The sequence below is a fragment of the Lepidochelys kempii genome, chromosome 5, assembly GCF_965140265.1.
Source record: "Lepidochelys kempii isolate rLepKem1 chromosome 5, rLepKem1.hap2, whole genome shotgun sequence".
NCBI classification, from domain to species: domain Eukaryota; kingdom Metazoa; phylum Chordata; order Testudines; family Cheloniidae; genus Lepidochelys; species Lepidochelys kempii.
In genome coordinates this window covers 83,955,008-83,973,826 of record NC_133260.1, presented here as the reverse complement: position 1 = coordinate 83,973,826, position 18,819 = coordinate 83,955,008, and the positions used below count along the sequence as shown (strand labels likewise).

The following is an 18,819-nucleotide window of genomic DNA, read 5'->3' as shown; positions in this document are numbered from 1 at the left end:
GGAATAAAACTGTGAGAAGCTATTTCCAAAAACAGTTTAGTATTTTGCAGTTTAGTATTTTGTTAGTATAGGGCCTACAGAAATGGAGGAAGTGGAATGCAAATGCACTGAGAAACAAAAGTAATAACAATTACCAATACAGATATTTTGATAGCCACCATAAACATAGTAATAAGGACATATGCAACACATCACTTCACGTGATGACAGAAGTTGGTATTTGAAGAGCACTTTTCTTTTAACTGACATGAAAACGAAGGCACAAATTTCCCTGAGGTCACATGTTAGCAGAAGAGTTGGAGACGTTTTGGAGAAGAGTTTACAGCTCCATATTTAACCTACAACACTCCTGTTCAGTTCCACCAGTAATAATAACTAGTGCCCTACCAAATTCACAGCCATGAAAAACATGTCACCGACCACGAAATCTGGTCTTTTGTGTGCTTTTACCCTATACTATACAGATTTCATGGGGAGACCAGCATTTCTCAAATTGGAGGTCCTGACCCAAAAGGGAGTTGCAGGGGAGGGGGTCACAAGGTTACTTTGGAGGGGGGTCACAGTATTGCCACACTTACTTCTGCGCTGACTTCAGAGCTGGGCATCTGGAGAGCGGCAGCTGTTGGCCAGGCACCAAGCTCTAAAGGCAGCTTTCTGCCAGCAGCAATACAGAAATAAGGGTGGCATGGTATGGTATTACCACCTTTACTACTGCACTTCTGCCTGCTGTGCTGAGCCCTCAGTCAACAGCTGCCACTCTCCGGCTGCCCAGCTCTGAAGGCAGCAGTGCAGAAGTAAGGGTGGCAATACCATACCATGCCATCCTTACTTCTACGCTGCTTCTGGCTCTGCCTTCAGAGCTGGGCTCCAGGCCAGCACCCGTTGCTCTCCAACTGCTCAGCTCTGAAGGCAGCACCCCACCTGCAGTGCAGAAGTAAGGGTAGCAGTACCACAACCCTTCCTACAATAACCTTGCAACCCCCAACTCCTTTTTGGGTCAGGACCCCTACAATTACAACACTGAAATTTCAGATTTAAATAGCTGAAATCATGAAATTTACAATTTTTAAAATCCTATGACTGTGAAATTGATCAAAATGGACCAGGAATTTGGTTGGGCCCTAGTAATAATGGTAGAAGTGCTATAGTAGACAGGCATCCGGAGCCACCAGAATTTAGTAACTTTAGCGTACAATTCCCAATGTATTGCTCATTTAAACTAGAATTTGCTCTAAACAATACAGTGGCTACCAAAGCCTTGTTCCACTGTGATCACCAGAGGAGAGGAACTGGTGGCATCAGTTAGATAATTTCAACATTAGATCATTTGAGGGAAATAAAAGAGTATAGTGACTCTCTCTGGCCTTGTTGTCATAGTACCATTGTGAGACCTCATGGTCTCCTTCTTTTGGGTTAGCACAAACAGGCAGAGTACCAGGAATGATACAGCCACAAGATCATAGTAGTAGTAACAGCAGAATGCGTTATATAAGAGGAGACAGAGGCAGCTCCCCTCCGGGTACTGCTGACTCCTGACACTTTTGCTTCACCCCACCAAGCAAGAAGCACCCCTGACCTTCTCTGACTACACTTCCTGGGGGATCCACGAGCAGTGAGCGACGCATTGGCAGGTGATTTAGCAGGTCTAGCGAAGACCCGCTAAAATCGACCGCAGATCACTCTCCTGTCGATTCCTGTACTCCACCAGATCGAGAAGAGGTGGGGGAGTCGACGGGAGAGTGTCTCCAGTCGACATCGTGTAGCGTGGATCCCGCAGTAAGTATATCTAAGTGATGTCAATTGAGTTACACTATTCACTTAACTCAAACTGCGTAGCTTAGATCGAATTTCCTCTGTAGTGTAGACATGGTCTTAGGAAACAGGGAACTGAGAAGAGAAAAATTCTGAAGATACTCTTTCACTGCTCAACCTCCCTATTAGCTCTGAAAGTGATCAAATGAAACCCAAAATCCACTAGCCAAGGGCAGGTTGTACTACCTAAACAATTACCTAACTTATTCTCAGGTTTCAGAGTAGCAGCAGTGTTAGTCTGTATTCGCAAAAGAAAAGGAGTACTTGTGGCACCTGAGAGACTAACAAATGTATTTGAGCACAAGCTTTCGTGAACTACAGCTCACTTCATCAATGCAGCTCTCGAAAGCTTATGCTCAAATTCATTTGTTAGTCTCTAAGGTGCCACAAGTACTCATTCACCTGCACATCTACCAATGTGATATATGCCATCATGTGCCAGCAATGCCCCTCTGCCATGTACATTGGTCAAACCGGACAGTCTCTATGTAAAAGAATAAATGGACACAAATCAGATGTCAAGTATTATAACATTCAAAAACCAGTCGGAGAACACTTCAATCTCTCCGGTCACTCGATTACAGACCTAAAAGTCGCAATATTACAACAAAAAGACTTCAGAAACAGACTCCAACAAGAGACTGCTGAATTGGAATTAATTTGCAAACTGGATACAATTAACTTAGGCTTGAATAAAGACTGGGAGTGGATGGGTCATTACACAAAATAAAACTATTTCCCCATGTTTATTTCCCCACTGTTCTTCAGACGTTCTTGTCAACTGCTGGAAATGGCCCACCTTGATTATCACTACAAAAGGTCGTCTCTTCTCCCCCACCGCGCTTTCCTGCTGGTAATAGCTCACCTTAAGTGATCACTCTCGTTATAGTGTGTATGGTAACACCCATTGTTTCATGTTCTCTATGTATATAAATCTCCGCACTGTATTTTCCGCTGAATGCATCCGATGAAGTGAGCTCTAGCTCACGAAAGCTTATGCTCAAATAAATTTGTTAGTCTCTGAGGTGCCACAAGTACTCCTTTTATTAAGGTTAGAGTTGCTGCTTCTTCTGTGAGCAGTACTTTTCATTGCCTGACCTGCTAGGTAACTCAAACAAGATTCCAATACACGTAAGTAGGTCACCACCTGGATTGTATGTGGGATAGAAGAGATTAGAGCAACACCTTTACCTATGAAGTGGCAACCAGGTCATCAATTTGTTTCTAACACAGAAATGCCTGTTTCTAACAGTCTGGAAATAATTACCCATGCTATTCCATTAGCATAAAATGACAATAGAGTCCCTCTTAAGGGAAAATAAATTCAGAGTTTGAATTCATAAATCTTTGCCTTTCAATAATAGTACTAAAGGTGTAAACTAAAGTCTCCTCTTATTGCCTCCACTCTCTTACCAAAATGATATATTTCGACTCAGAAAATAAGTGTGGCAAAAACAGCATGTACCAAAATATAGCATAGAGTTTAACAGAAGTAACATCATAATATGGAACAAACTGCCTCCAAGTCAGAAGTGGCTCATAATGATGACGAGCACATGGCATAAATTCTCAAGGTGAATGTGAAGCCCCACCACAGATGGATACTAGATTTACCTTGAGACACACAAATGTCACCATATTTTAACTTTGACAAACATGCACAGCATCTGCCAACATAGGAACTGCTCTTCCGGACCGGACCCAGCGTCCTGTCTCTGATGCTTCAGAGAAAGGTGCAAGAACCTGACAATAAGCAGACAGGAAGTAATCTACCTCCCACATTAGGTCTCATCCTAGTCTCTAATAGTTGGAAGTTGGTTCATACATGATGCATAAGGTTTAATACCTCTTCCAAAACCTGATAATAAATTATGACAACTATGGATTCCCAGGGGTCACATAAATGTCCAATCTCTTTTTGAATCTTTTTTTTAATTCTTGGCCTCAATGACTTCCTATGGCAGCAAGTTCCACAGTCAAATGACAGGTCATGTAAAAAACTAAGTCCTTTTATCAACTGCAAATTTCCCACTTTTTAATTTGGCCAAACATCGCCTTGAACTTGGATTAAGTCACAGGAAGATACTCCCGCTCTACTGTCACTACTGCATTTGTTATTTTCTATACCGTGATCCCCTCCCCTCCTCTGCAAGGTCAGCAATCCCACTTCCTCACACCCTGAGTTTCTCCAGGCCACTCAGTCATGCTCCTGGCTCGTCTCTGAGCCCCACTCAGGTCTGCGAGAAGTGACCAGTGCTGCCTGCTCCAGTGGTCTTATCACAGAGGTCGGCAAACTATGGCCCGGCCTGCGGGACCCTCCTGCCCAGCCCCTCCCCCACAGCCTCAGCTCACTGCACTGCTGGTGCAATGCTCTGGGTGGCGAGCTCCTGGGGCGCAGAGCCCGGCCTGACCTGGTGCTCTGTGCTGCACGGTGGTGTGGCTGGCTCCAGCGGAGCAGAGCGGCTGTAGCGCCACCAGCCATCGGTGCTCCAGGCAACGCGGTAAGGGGGGGGGTTGGATAGAGGGCAGGGGAGTTTGCAGGGATGGTTGGGGCGGGGGTGTGGATAGGGGTAGGGGCAGTCAGAGAGCAGGGGGGGTTGAATAGGGGCAGGGGTTCCGGGGGGCAGTCAGGAAGGAGGAGGAGTTGGATGGGGTGGCCGGGGGCAGTTACAGAGCAGGAGGTGGTGGATAGGGCGGGGTCCTGGGGGCGGGGGGCAGAGGACCATCAGGGGGCGAGAAGCAGGGGGGAGGGGTAGAATCATAGAATAACGGAGTTGGAAGGGACCTCTGGAGGCCATCTAGTCCAACCCCCTGCCCAGAGCAGGACCAATCCCCACTAAATCATTGGATAGGGGCTGGGCCACGGCCGGCTGTTTGGGGAGGCACAGCCCCCCCCCCCCCCAACCGGCCCTCCACACAATTTTGGAAACCCGATGTGGCCCTCAGGCCAAAACGTTTGCCCGTCCCGGCCTTATCATCAGCTCTATCATACCCTGCCGCGCCGACTCACTGCCCCGCTCCCTGGGCGGCCAGTACAGCCTGGTGCTTGGCTCCTGCTGGAATCACCAAGGCCACCGGGTCCCCCCCCGCCAGGGCGACACAACACCCCTCCCCCGAGAGCTGGGGTCACCAGGCGGGACCGTCACCCAGCGCCCCGCTCCCTCAGGCTGAGCTCGCGGCCCCGCTGAAGGGGGATGCCGGACCCGGCTCCAGCGGGGGTGGGGAGAAGGCTCACCTCATAGAAGGCCTGCACCATCTCCACCAGCACCCACTGCTGCCCCATCCCCACCGCCGCCGCCGCCATGGCTTCCGGGCCCGCGGAGCGCGCACTGACGTCAGCCGGCATGGACGGGAGAGAGCGCGCGGCTGGTACGTCACCAGGCCGTGGCCACGCCCCTCCCCGCCCCAGCCGCAGGATTCAGGGCTTCCTCTGACGGCTGCGGCGGGGCGGGGCGGGGCGGCGCGGGGCGGGGCCGAAGGGCGCGCTGAGGAGAAGAGGGAGGCGGTGGGCGTTGGCTTGGCCGGGGCCGCGAAGCGTTTGTAAATCAGCGGCTCCCTGCCCTGGGGAGCACCGGCCGCACGGGCCCGAATGATCGTGGGCCCAGTGCATAACTGGCACGTGGTCAAAGCAGGGAGGTCAGGGAGGCAGATGGGTTGGAAGCCTGTGATGAATAGTGACTAGAAACGCCTCAAGGAAGCACGCTTCATTATTAATTGCAAAGAGAAGGGCACAAAATAACTGGCCATTTTTGCTAACCTGTACTAGACATTGGCCCAGGTTCACACAGGGTATATTCCAGCCTGGACAGAGGGCCTGAGCGGGGGAAAGTTCCCCTGGGGGTGGGTGTAAATAGTTTTCCTGCCTATAAGGACAGTATTTTCCTCTTTTGGAATAGGTGAACATACACTGTGTACACTTGTGTTGTTTTTACTTAGTACATTGTTTTAAGCATTACAAATCGTAATACACCTCTTTTTAACTTCCATGTCCTTGAGACTGTTGATTTATACAATAATTATAAGGAATTATACAGCAGGAGAAATTTAACATTGGTTTACCACTTATTTTGATTTAATGGTGTCTTATGCTTGACAGAAGCAGAAGTGGATAATCAAGCTTGATCTAAAACTCTGCCAAACACAGAATTCCAACTTCTGCTGTAGATCATGAAAGGACAGCGTACAGGGGAGAGATACTGAGCAGAGATAAGGAAAATATTAAGCACTGAAAGAACAACTTTACACATTCCCTGATCCCAGAACTGGAGGAAAGCAAGAGTCATGCTTAAGTAACCTTTCCAGGATGAAAATATAAAATATGCTAATCTCGGGGTCATGGGAGAAGAATAAATGTACTTGTTTTTGCACACTGACCCTGTTAAAGTTGCTGGACAACACCACACCTAGTTGCTTCTAGAATCATAGGAGAAGAGCTCTAACACCCCTCAACTTCTTACTTAGGTTTTGAGATGCCAGTTTATAAGCCTGAACACTATTCATTTGTTTCTTTTTCATGATGTTGGGGCAACATGCTTGAAACTTGCTTTAAAACAGTCTCTGGGGTTAGTTTTGTTCATTGTCACCAATTTCTTTTATTTAGAAATTGGGCTTGGTCCTTGTATGAGTGACTTTATCCTAGAAATACCCTGTGTAGGTAATTACTAAACTTCCTAGAAAAGTTATATGAAATTATATGACTGGTTCTTGAGTACATTTATTTGGCATGATGGCTCGTAGGATGTTGCTGTGTAGAATCTTTCCATTTCTGTTTTTCTGTAACAGTTTTGATAAATGTATCAGCTGTTTCTAAACAAGCACTTACAAATCAAAATTTGCTTACTGCGTCCTTTCACCTTTCCCATAAACCATGGACCGCCTCACAGTTCAACTTCTCTTTATCCCAACTTAACCAGTTCTGAATAGTAGAATGATTTTATTGTACTTTAAGATATTAAAGATACATATTACACTATGTATTCTCTAATGCCATCTTTGCTATTATAATAGTCTTTTAAAATTATATATTTATTTAAATTCTATATCTATATAGTTGGGTAATAATGCAACACCTGTTAAAAGTTTAATGACAAAGGTGAAATCAGGTGACAGTAGGAATAACTTCTAAAGGTGAATTGAGTAAACAGATAAAGAGACAAAATAACTTTAAATATAGGTATTTTGAACGTAAATGCCAGTAAAGGCTAACTGTTAAAGTCAACAAATGAATTTCACAATTTCAGGAAATTCGGAATGTGCTAGATTCTGGTCTTAATTATAGCTATGTTCTGGACTTTCCAAGGTAACATGGCAGCAAAAAAGGGGAATGATGTAGTTGTGGGCTGCATACACAAAGGCATCAGGAACAGGAAGGTAATTGTCCCCTCTCTGTGTACAGCTCTGATGCAACAGTATCTGGACTATTATGTTAATTTGTAGGTACCTTATTAACCAACAGATGATGACAAATTATAGGGTGTGAACCCACAAAAAAGAAAAATAATTAGTGAGTGGAAAGAAGGATGTGAGAAAAGATGAGAGAGAAATAAGTATAGCTTTTCTAAATGATGACTATGGTGGGACTATGATAAGAGTGTACACATATTGAAGGTTGTAAACACCATAGAAGGAGATGAGTTGTTTAGCATAATAAAAAAAGGAGTGTAAATAGGGGAGGTTGATTATAATTAAGAAATGGATATTTTGTTATTTGGTTCAGGTTTTTAGGGACCTTTCCATGATACTATCTGAGCATCTCTTGTGAGTTAAAAGATGACATTGTTCCCCCTTCCCTGCCATCAAGAATCCAGCTTAAGTGGTGTGCTTTGGTTTGTTTTTAAATGTGTCTGGCAGAATGAGGGTACTATTTTGTGAAACATTGGATTAAAAGGCAGGTTTTGCTCTTAACTCTGATTGCAGCAAGATTATAGATGTTCTTAATGCTTCTGGCAGTGAATCCTACATCCTTGGTTCTGTCTCTCATAGTCATGTGCCTGTCCCTGTTGTTTGACAAAAAGAAAAGGAGTACTAGTGGCACTTTAGAGACTAACCAATTTAATTGAGCATAAGCTTTCGTGAGCTACAGCTCACTTCTGTAGCTCACGAAAGCTTATGCTGAAATAAATTGGTTAGTCTCTAAGGTGCCACTAGTACTCCTTTTCTTTTTGCGAATACAGACTAACACGGCTGCTACTCTGAAACCTGTTGTTTGACGGTTTCACTGTTCCAATGGAATACAGTTGCTATGGGAGGTCATGTTCACAGAAGCAGAGGCATCACTCTGGTATCTAGAACTAATTCCCTTTAGAATGAGTATCAGTTAAATCTTCCAGAGGGTGGGATTCATTGGGCCATATAAGAATGGCTATATTGGATCAGATCAATGGTCCATCTAGCCCAGTATCTTGTCTTCCGAAAGTGACCAGTGCCAGATGCTTCAGAGGGAATGAACAGAACAGGGCAATTATTGAAGTGATCCATCCCGTATTGTCCAGTTACAGCTTCTTCACCCAGAGCCTAGGGTTGCATCCCTTACCATCTTGGCTAACAGTCATTAATAGACCTATCCTCCACTAACTTATCTAATTCTTTTTTGAACGCAGTTATACATTTGACCTTCACAACATCCCCCAGCAATGAATTCCACAGGTTGACTGCATTGTATGAAGAAGTACTTCCTTATGTTTGTTTAAAACCTGCTGCCTATTATTTTCATTGGGTGACCCCTGGTTCTTGTGTCATGTGAAGAGGTAAATAACACTTCTGTATTCACTTTCTCCACACCATTCATAATTTCACATCTGCCTTTAGTTGTATCTTTTCTGAGATGAACAGTCCCAGTCCTTATACAGAAACTTATCCATATCCTTAAAAACTATTTTGCGTTTCTTTGTACCTTTTCCAATTCTATTATATCTTTTTTAAAATGGGGGCAATCAGAACTGCACCCAGCATTTAAGGTGTGGGTGTATCATGGATTTATAAAGTGGCATTATGATATCTATCCTTTTTGTAATAGCTCCTAACATTCTGTTAGAAGTCTCCGAGAAGTGGTAAAAGGCACATCAGATGTGACTTTTCGAACTAAACTAAATAAAGCACTAAAAGAACAGGGAACAATCCTGTACTGGAAGGGAGGAGGACTGGATGATCTAATTGATTCCTATAAATTCTATGACCAAGTTCAGCTGGGAGTTTGGCATTCAGCCAAGAAGATGTCAACATCAAGCACAGAAGGTGTCCTAACTCAGTTGAGAGCTTAGCCTCAAGTCAAGCAGGCATGCCCCAACACACAGTAATAATAGAAGGCTATTTTGTGGGAAGAACGTGTAAGCCTCAATAAGAGTACTAGAATCTCAAGTTCCACAACTCTTGCCTGATGATACCAGGAAGGAAAGGAAGGTGACTGTTCACATTGTTATGTAGACTGATCTAGCATGATCTGAGACTATAAGCTACTGCATATTATAGAAAAGAAGTACTTGTGGCACCTTAGAGACTAACAAATTTATTTGAATATAAGCTTTCGTGAGAGGCAGTTCACTTCATCGGATGCTTATAAGAACTGAGCCTACCCTCTTATAAAGCCACTTTGAGCTATTTCAGTGGCACAAAGCAACCTTAAAGAAAGCTGCCATAACCAGTCATCTGCATTTTTTCATAGCTCTACACCCCCTCTACCAGTCCCTCTGGTATTGGGGAAGTGTTGGGGCAGGAGGCATAGTAGTCACAATGTGCTGCATTCTAGTTATCCCTGACCAGTGTAATGGCTCCTTGGGGATAGTTGCAAACTGGCATAAATTAGAGCAGACTTGATCCTGTTCTAATTTATAATGGGGGGCTGAACTAACCCCCAGCTGCTTGCAGTGCTGAAGGAGTGCGATGGTTGTGTACACCTATCTTTGTCCCCTTCTAAGATTCTGCACTAACAAGAGCTTAGCTGGACCCAAAGATCAGGAACTAAGTGCTTATTTACAAGATGATATATTTTTAATAGATGTACTATAGACTATATTTACTTTATACTTCTGTTTGGATACAGTTGGTATTTTACATACTCTATCCTTCTGAACATTAAAAATAGTAATAGATCACTTTTTAATCCCAATAACTATTAACCAACAGTTATAAGGTTATGAGGAATCATAACTGAGGAAGGATTCATCCTCAAACCTATAAAATGCTTGTCTGTTGATTAAATATAGAGGTATCAAAAAGACAACCCTTTAGACTAAGTAATTTATTTGGAAAGCCTCTCCAAGCTGTGGGTCTTTGGCCTCTATGTAAATCAAGTGTTTGGTGTCCTGAGTTCAGTACCTAAAACTTGAAGCTTAAAAATTAGTGACCACTTTTGAAAATTTGTTCAGAAGCAATTTTGGTTTAAGTCATGCTTTTCTGATGCTAAGCCATCCCACAGCTGGTTTAGATAGGAAATGAGACACTACAAATCTTGCTGCCTTCTTTGGTTGTGACCGGAAGCAACATTGATAAAATATTCTGCATTGTAGGAAGTAAAAGAAAAAGAGTCAGAAAAATATTTTCCTTTTTTTGTTTAACAGATGTCTTTAACATTAATACATCTTTTATGCTTAAGAAGATATTTTTCCAAAAGCATCATCAATAATGCTCCCCATCCAGCAAAGGTATATAAAACTCAAACACTTCAAAAAAAATTTCATGCTCAGCTGGATTTATATCTCCATCATCTCCTGTCTTTTTTTTGATTTCTCTGAAGTGATGAGACTTGGAAGGAACTGATCATCTGATAACTGGCTTGGACCTTTGACATATCCCCTTTTTCCTTTTGATGTTTTCACTGCTTTAAAACAAGCTGTCAATGAAACTTGGGCAAAATCTGTTTTACAAATGCCTCTAATAAATCACATAACACAAGGAAGTTCAAATGGAAGGAGTTAGTTAACCCATTAATACCAGCTGTTGGAATTTCCTAAAGCTTGCAGTAAGGGTTGTAACGATAGTAGGTTTAATAGCGTCATGAGTGCTCAAGATTCACAGCTACTAGTATAAATGAAACAAAGGATGGTGATACAATCATGTTTATCATAACAAGCATGTGTAGGAATTTAGACTTGATGCCATCTCCAAGATAGCATAAAAGTTTCATAGTATTGCTTTGCTACTGTTAAAGTCCTTTCTGAACCTGATCTGTGATGTGCTGAGCCAGTTCAGCTTGCAATGAAATTAATGGGAGTCACAGAAGCTGAGCATTTGCAAGATCAAACCCTCAGAGAGCGAGATAGAGGCATTCTATGACATTACAGACAACTAGTCAAATTATACAGCAAAAAAAAGAGAAATTATCATATGCTCTTAGTCAAATTAGTATTCTAATATACTGTAAAAACACATTATAAGTGATTATTCACTTAGCTCTCTTTCACATGACACATGCCCAATGCAGTGGGCACATATATAACTATTAAACTATAAACAATTAGTACCCATGTCTGATTAACTGAAATCTACCCAAAAAAACTGTAAGATCCTTCCAGACTTAGAACTCTCCTACCATATCCATTAACAACAGGATATTTGAGTACTTCAGAATTTGATCAGGGGTGTCATGCCAGAAAACTTCAGAAAGAGGGGAGAAATCTATGGCACTTGTATATTTCTGAACTATTCCATCAGAAATCCTCTTTTAGAGGAAAGAATACTCAGCCTCCTGGAGTAAATGGATTAAAGTAGTATATCTTGGAATTAAAAAGAAGTGAACATGTTTTTCAGAGAAAGGAGCTTAAAGGGAATGAAAGGAGCTTTGACAGTGATCCATAACACTACAAACCATCCATATCCATTTAATGGCATTCCTGGAATCTACAGGGAAAACGTGTCCAGCTGTACAAAATTTATAAGAATGGGGCAACACTGGGAATAGTAAGTTTTCATTGGATTAAAGGATTCTATTTCATATTCCACAGTTTTTACAGCCTATGAAATTTCGCATTTGGTCCATGTCTCCCTTTTTTTTGCCCTACTTAGTGTAATCTGTGTCCTGAATCCCTTCTTCGTGTTTCAGTGCCAACACCAGTGTTGGGTGTGATGCAGACGAATAAGGAACAGAAAGGGACAGATTGCAGAAACCAAACGTCTCTACTGTGTTGTGCACTCACATAGCTACTCCCAGAATACCTTTCCCCCCACCACTACCCATCCCCAGTGATTACCTCTAAACACAAGGAGAAAAATTCTGCACTCCTGTATGCTGGTGCCTGTCTGAAGTAACTCCATTGATTTAGTGCCACAGTGGAAGCCAGTGTTCCTTCAGAACAAGTTTTGGCCCAAGGTACAATTCAGTTATTCAATGGACTAATATAGGGTAGTCAAGTACACCATCACTCTTTAAGCCAAGAGTTTCAAAAGTGACTAGTAATTTTGGATAGTAGTTTTAGGATGCCCAGCCTGAAACATCAAGAAGGGGTGTGTTTATTTGGGATTTAAGGTATTAACTCAGATCTGGTGTTACAGGCTCCTCTACATTCTTAAGAATAACTTCCCCTGTGCATTGTTAGTAAAGAGAGAGGTTAATGGGACCAAACCTAATATCATCACGATCGTTACAGTCAGACAGTACAGTAGTTGAAGATTACTAGTTACACTTTTAAAAAAATATTTCAATGACATGCTGTAGATTCAGTGATTTGCAATAACAGTGTGGGAAGCAAAAAGAAGAACTGCAAAAGTTGTAAATCTTATCTGATGGCCAGGAGCAAAACAAGCAGAAGCCCAGAAGGCTGGCTTTGTAGAATCAGAGATGCCACACCCTGCCTGGATTGCCATGCTGATTTAATTGCCTCACAAGAATGAAATTTTAAGGGGAGCAGTGAGGAAGTGTCATATGCACACCTTAAGCTGTGATCCCAAGAAACCCAGAGTCCTGCCCTTTTTCTCTCATCAACCAGGATTTTAGGTATGTTGCAGCCCTTGAGGGCTGGCTGATACATATGACAGATATTTATTATAGCTGACTGCTATACCAAGGATATAGATTTATCAGAGCTGTGCAAATCAGACAGAGTCTGGTTGCTGAGGTTGGCAGTGAACCAAGCTGTGATATTCACTTGAAGATTCAGGTAGTAAATTAAATCAAACCTCCAAAAGTCCCATTCCAAAAGTGTCTTTTGTACCCAGACTCCAGCGACACCCTCCTTGATACCACGGTGACTTTAGGGAGGGCTTCATGCCCTGTTTCCCTCCTGGAACTGAGTGGCCCTCCTCATTTTCTCCTGAATGTTGATGGGAGCCAGACATCCACTACCCTCCACAGAGTTTTCAGGGGCCACCTGGTCCAGGTCACTTCTATAGTGAATGCATTTAATTAGTATTATGGGGTGCAAGCAGACATGGTCCCTTCTCACGGAGCTTGCAATGAAGGTTAATTCTGGACAATTCTGAGCATGGTAAGTAAGGATATGCACTAGGGAAATGAAGCCCCATAATCACTAGAACAGTCATCGAGACCATAAATTTCAAAAGTGATCACTGATTTTGGATGCCTAACTTGAGACACTTGAGGCCTATTTTTTAGAGGTGTTCAGCACCCAGCCAGAATGCCAATAGAAGTAAACAAACACTGAGGGTGCACAACACTTCTTAAAATTAGACTCAAGTTATGCACCCAAAAAATCCAAGCTATACAAAATCACTGGCGACTTGTAAAAATCTGGTCTGAATGTCTATGTATATAAATGATTGCACATGGGAGTGGAGTACAAGGAAAAGGGAGACAAATGTGGGGCTTTCAAGCTTGATCATGTCTAACAAATAAAGATTGAAGCAATGTGAAAGAGAATTTAAAACATAATCTCTCTCTCTCTCTGCTTGTGGTCAAACATCTGTACAGGAAGGAAAACGTTCAGTGTTTTCTTTGGAGACTTGATCTTATGCACCTCTCTAATGGAATCATGAGTAAACTCTCCAGTATGCTGGTTGACAATTTCTGGAGTTTTGTTTTATTTAAGTTCACCCTAGAAATAAAACTCTTTTGACCTTTACATGGCTGGGAGGCCACATCATTATGATGACTCTCACTGCATTTACAGTAACATCATCCACTAGCTATTCATCGCAGACTCCAGTTTGTGTGCTCTAACCACAGCAGGTTCTAAGGCTAATATCTGGGAGGCTAAATTCAGCTCAGGGTCTGCTGCAAGGCCCCAAAGCATACTCTACAAGAGAATAAGGTCCCAGCAGCAGAAGCCAACCACAGCCTCCTCACTGCCAAGGACAGGGAAGCTGTGGGATGGCAGTGATGTCCAAAATGCATACGGCTATGGCCAGGGTGTAGTCTGGATGGATTGATGAGGGATGCTTTGAGACATCATCTCTGTGAAAAGCCTGTGCCTCTCTGGGGCTGCTAATGGATTTTAAAGTTGCTTTCTCCCAGTTAAAATACCAGGAGGTGAGAAGCAGCAGCAACACCGAGTGACCAAGCTGGTGCAAGGGAGTGGAAGTTATACCACCCTGCACCTAACTTTGTGAATTTGGACAATAAGCTGGTAGCACATACATTCATTTTCTATCCTTTCTGACTCAGCTTCACTGATTATGTGCGCAACATGCTTAGTGAGCTGCAATAAATTCCTTGTGTTGCTCAACCTGGACTTGCCTCCCCATACAGTCTGATTAGCTTGATTTTCCACAGTTTTTTCTTAAATTCCATTTCTTCACCATTCAGGTGGTTCCTTGTTTTAATGGTAACATATGGTCTGCAATGCATGCCTTTAAAATTCTTATTGACATGTTTGAACTTCAGAAATACTTACTCAGACAGATTTATCAGCACTGCCAGGGAAATATAAAAAGTCATAAAGACTATGGCATTTAAAAATATTACTTTCATCCTTGAGGAACTGAGGAGCAAGGCCTGTGGCCTATTCCCTTGAAAGACATGTATAATATAAAAAGGCAACCAAACTTCAGCTAGAAAAACCCTAAGTAACTAGTTGCCAATCTGTCAATCTTACCAATATACCTGAGTTCAGAAGGGCATTGCACTGTTTACAGGGCCATATAATGCAGACCAGAACACACCACACAACTTGGAATTCCTTGTGGTTATAGATAAAATGTGTATGAATGTGTTGGCAGAGCTATTCAAGACTGACAGGCAACACCTTGCATGTATTTGCTAGCCAGAGAACCACAATATAACAACTGCTGTGAATCTGGAACAGCTGGGGCTGAAGAATATTTTGAACATGGCTTTCCAATCTCTGAGATTCTTACTCAGTTTTCACTCAGGTAATAAGGCCACAAAAGGACCAAAGGAATCACAGGAACGTAGCAATCCACAAAGCCTGAGTTAGGTGTATAGGTTCACTGTATAATGCCTGGGGAGAGATAAGTGCCCTAGAATATGATCCATAAACCCAGCACACGCTAGGTAGCCATTAGGAGATGCTAATGTGGGGGTTTGTTCTAAGTTCCACCCCTCTTTCGGAGTTTGGCGTCAAGTTTGGGATGCAGGAAAGTACCTATCTCTGCTTGTGAGTCATGAAGCAGGGTAAGATAGGTGTTTGGCTGCCTACATTGCATGCAGGGCCTGATCCACTAGCCATCACCTTCAGGCCCCAACTAAAACCGCTCCAACACATCATCAAGGATCTACAACCTATCCTGAAGGACAACCCATCACTCTCACAAATCTTAGGAGACAGGTCAGTCCTTACCTACAGACAGCCCCCCAACTTGAAGCAAATACTCACCAGTAACCACACACCACACAACAGAACCACTAACCCAGGAACCTATCCTTGCAACAAAGCCCGTTGCCAACAGTGCCCACATATCTATTCAGGGGACACCATCATAGGGCCTAATCACATCAGCCACACTATCAGAGTCTCGTTCACCTGCACATCCACCAATGTGATATATGCCATTATGTGCCAGCAATGCCCCTCTGCCATGTACATTGGTCAAACTGGACAGTCTCTACGTAAAAGAATAAACGGACACAAATCAGATGTCAAGAATTATAACATTCATAAACCAATCGGAGAACACTTCAATCTCTATGGTCACTCGATTTCTGATCTCGAAGTGACTATCCTTCAACAAAAAAACTTGGAAAACAGACTCCAATGAGAGACTGCTGAATTGGAATTAATTTGCAAATTGGATACAGTTAACTTAGGCTTGAATAGAGACTGGGAGTGGTTGAGTCATTATACTAAGTGAAACTATTTCCTCTTGTTTGTTCCCCCCCCACACACCCCACTGTTCCTCAGACGTTCTTGTTAACTCCTGGAAATGGCCCACCTTGATTATCACTTCAAAAGGTTTTCTCTCCCCCCACTCCACTCTCCTGCTGCTAATAGCTCATCTTAAGTGATCACTCTCCTTACAATGTATATTTTTTCATGGTCTGTGTGTATATATAAAATCTCCTCACTGTACTTTTCACTTTATGCATCCGATGAAGTGAGCTGTAGCTCATGAAAGCTTATGCTCAAATAAATTGGTTAGTCTCTAAGGTGCCACAAGTACTCCTTTTCTTTTTAGGTGTGCTGAGAGGCTGCTACTGTATCTGGTCCTACAGGCAAGTTCACACAAAATAGCTAGGGGCAGAAGGTAAGGGGGCTCCTAGAGTGAGGGACTAGTGAGCATGCTCAGAGGCAGAAACATAGGCACCTAGGGAACTTTCACTGCAAAAACTTAGGCACCGAGCAACTTTAGTCTCCTGTAGGTTTAGGTGGCAGCTGAGTGGGAGTTTTGTGGATTGTAGTGGCTCCTAAAAACAGGACTTAGGGGCCTAAATACCCTTTTGGATTCCATGCTAGGAGTTTCTGAGCAAAAACCGAGTAATCTCCATTTCCACCACTGTGTTTGGGATCACCATCAATTAGTGAAACCCAAATTGAATGCTAATTATTATTATTTGTTAGGCATCAGCAGTTGTGCTGGGTGCTGTACGAGATACAAAATTAAGACATTCACTGTCTAGAGCTTCCAAGACAAAAACGGACAGGATGCACTGAGAAGCTCAGAAGAAATGTTAACTTGGAAGCATCTTCTTAAAAAAATTTTTCCAGTGGGTGGTGCAGAATTCAATCTTTCATGATTTCAGAAGGACATGAATACAATAGGGTAGCTTGGCAAATTGAGACAGGAAGGGTATTCAGTTAAAGTTAGCACTTTAACAAAATCTGTCTTACTTTAGAACAAATGTCAGTAGGTCTAGCTAGATTCTGAACTTATTGACATCACTGTTGAAATCACTGTAACTCTATTGAAATCAAAGAAGAAAGAAAAGTGTCTCACGAAGCTTTTTCACAAAGGTCACATCTAAGCACTTTTCTCATTACTTTCTGCAGCAGCATAGAACATTTATTGTTTTTACAGCTTAGCTCCTGTGAGATGTTTGTGTTGGAAGACAAGTCTGCCACACGCATTTATTTATGTCATCCATTAATGTGAATGGGCAATTTTGACTGGCAAAGTTGGTGCATTGTGGCTTGTGCTCATTCTGCAACCTGCCCTCGAAATATCCTGATCATTTTTGTTCTCCTCTTCTGAGAAATAGGGAAGTGACTGCAGTCTTGTGGATGGTATGGTATGAGGTTTAGCATATAAGTGCCTATGTCGCCTGCATGCTGCTTCAATGCATAGCATACTGCTATTCTAATTACTTCCATCAAATTTACTTTATAGTTTACAGTAAAGATAAGAAATTCAATGTTTTAAATTATAACAAGCCAGCCTGCCTGAAATGAAGGAGCCCTGAAATTTGAGGTTTTTCGAGGTTTTTGTTTGTTTGTTTTTAAATCTAGTTTAAATTTCAGCTCATTTTTTTCTTTGTGATTTTATATGCCCTGAAAACTCATAATGTGACCTATTGTTTCAATACCTGGTACTGATCTTACATTTACTTAGCACCATTAAAGACCCCAAAGCACCTTAAGACCACTAAAAAGAAGCCACCTCTGTGATGAAACATAGCAACAGTACACACAGTACTTCACAGGTGCATAAGATTGGAGTTAAAATCCAGACCTCATGTCAGTGGGCTCAACCTGTGATTTTAGTGGAGGTGCACCTGGTTACACCTTCTCTAAGTTTGGCCCAAGGGGTAGAAAATACCATATGCAATTGAAATACATAATTATAGGGGTGCAGTTGCATTAGTACTGTTACTACTCCAGTTGCAGTCACTGAAGCAGGCCTATTAGTTACCATAAATGTTCTGTTTCACACATGTTCTTTGATGAGCTGCAAACACTGCCACACATGCAAAGAAACACATTTTGCTCAGTACCTACCATGCCCTTTATTCATATCCCACTGTTACAAAGACGCTGACAATTGTTTGCTGAAAGTAGCTCAGAGGTCACCCAGATCTAGACTTGATGGAATAATGGCCTGAGCCAATCCCACCTGAATATCTCTTCTACGTGAGTGGAGTTGGTGGCATTTTGCTGATTACCTTTGGGTTATTCCCAGTTGGATTTTCATAGGTGACACCTTCCAGCATTTGCATTTTTTTCTAGAAAGGAGGAAAGGACAGAAATATACAAATTCTCTTAGCAATCAGATTAATTGTTATAGTAGGGAAAACAGGAGGTTACATTCCCATTGCAGTATCGGTAACAGAGACCATTAGTTAAAGTAAACAGGAATTCACAATAACTTGACCTCTAGTCATTCTTTCCCATTGCCAGGGCTGAAAAGCACTAAAAAGTGTTGCAAAAAAAATCACAATTCTTTTCAAAATTTAATAGGTTTTTGCAAAATTTTTCATGTTTGAAGAATGGGCATTTTTCAATGAGAAATGTTTAGCTTGAAAAATTTCAACCCCCTGTAATCCATTGTGCAAATCATTGTCTAGACTGAGTGATATATCTAGATTAATCTATTGGCATTCCCTTGGTTTGTTACTATTGGGATATAATAGCTAAAATAACATTTATAAATAATTCAGCCAAAAGAGTGATCTGCCCAGAACATCACATAAAGATAGCATCTAAAGATGTAGAAAAATCTAGCAAA

The 18,819-nt window shown here is 42.3% G+C and overlaps 1 protein-coding gene across 5 annotated transcripts in view; it reads right to left on the bottom strand.

Moving 5' to 3' along the window:
- Window positions 1-5,174, bottom strand: part of SPTLC1 (serine palmitoyltransferase long chain base subunit 1) — a 52,637-nt gene extending 47,463 nt beyond the window's left edge. For 2 of the 5 annotated variants that reach the window (XM_073344881.1, XM_073344882.1), the window contains exon 1: window positions 5,048-5,173. In XM_073344881.1, coding sequence (XP_073200982.1) covers window positions 5,048-5,158 — 111 coding nt within the window. In that variant the 5' untranslated portion in view covers window positions 5,159-5,173. Of the gene's footprint in view, window positions 1-5,047 lie in introns of all 5 variants that reach the window. The other 3 variants (XM_073344885.1, XM_073344887.1, XM_073344886.1) reach the window with 2 other exon arrangements.
- Window positions 5,175-18,819: the final 13,645 nt, after the last annotated feature.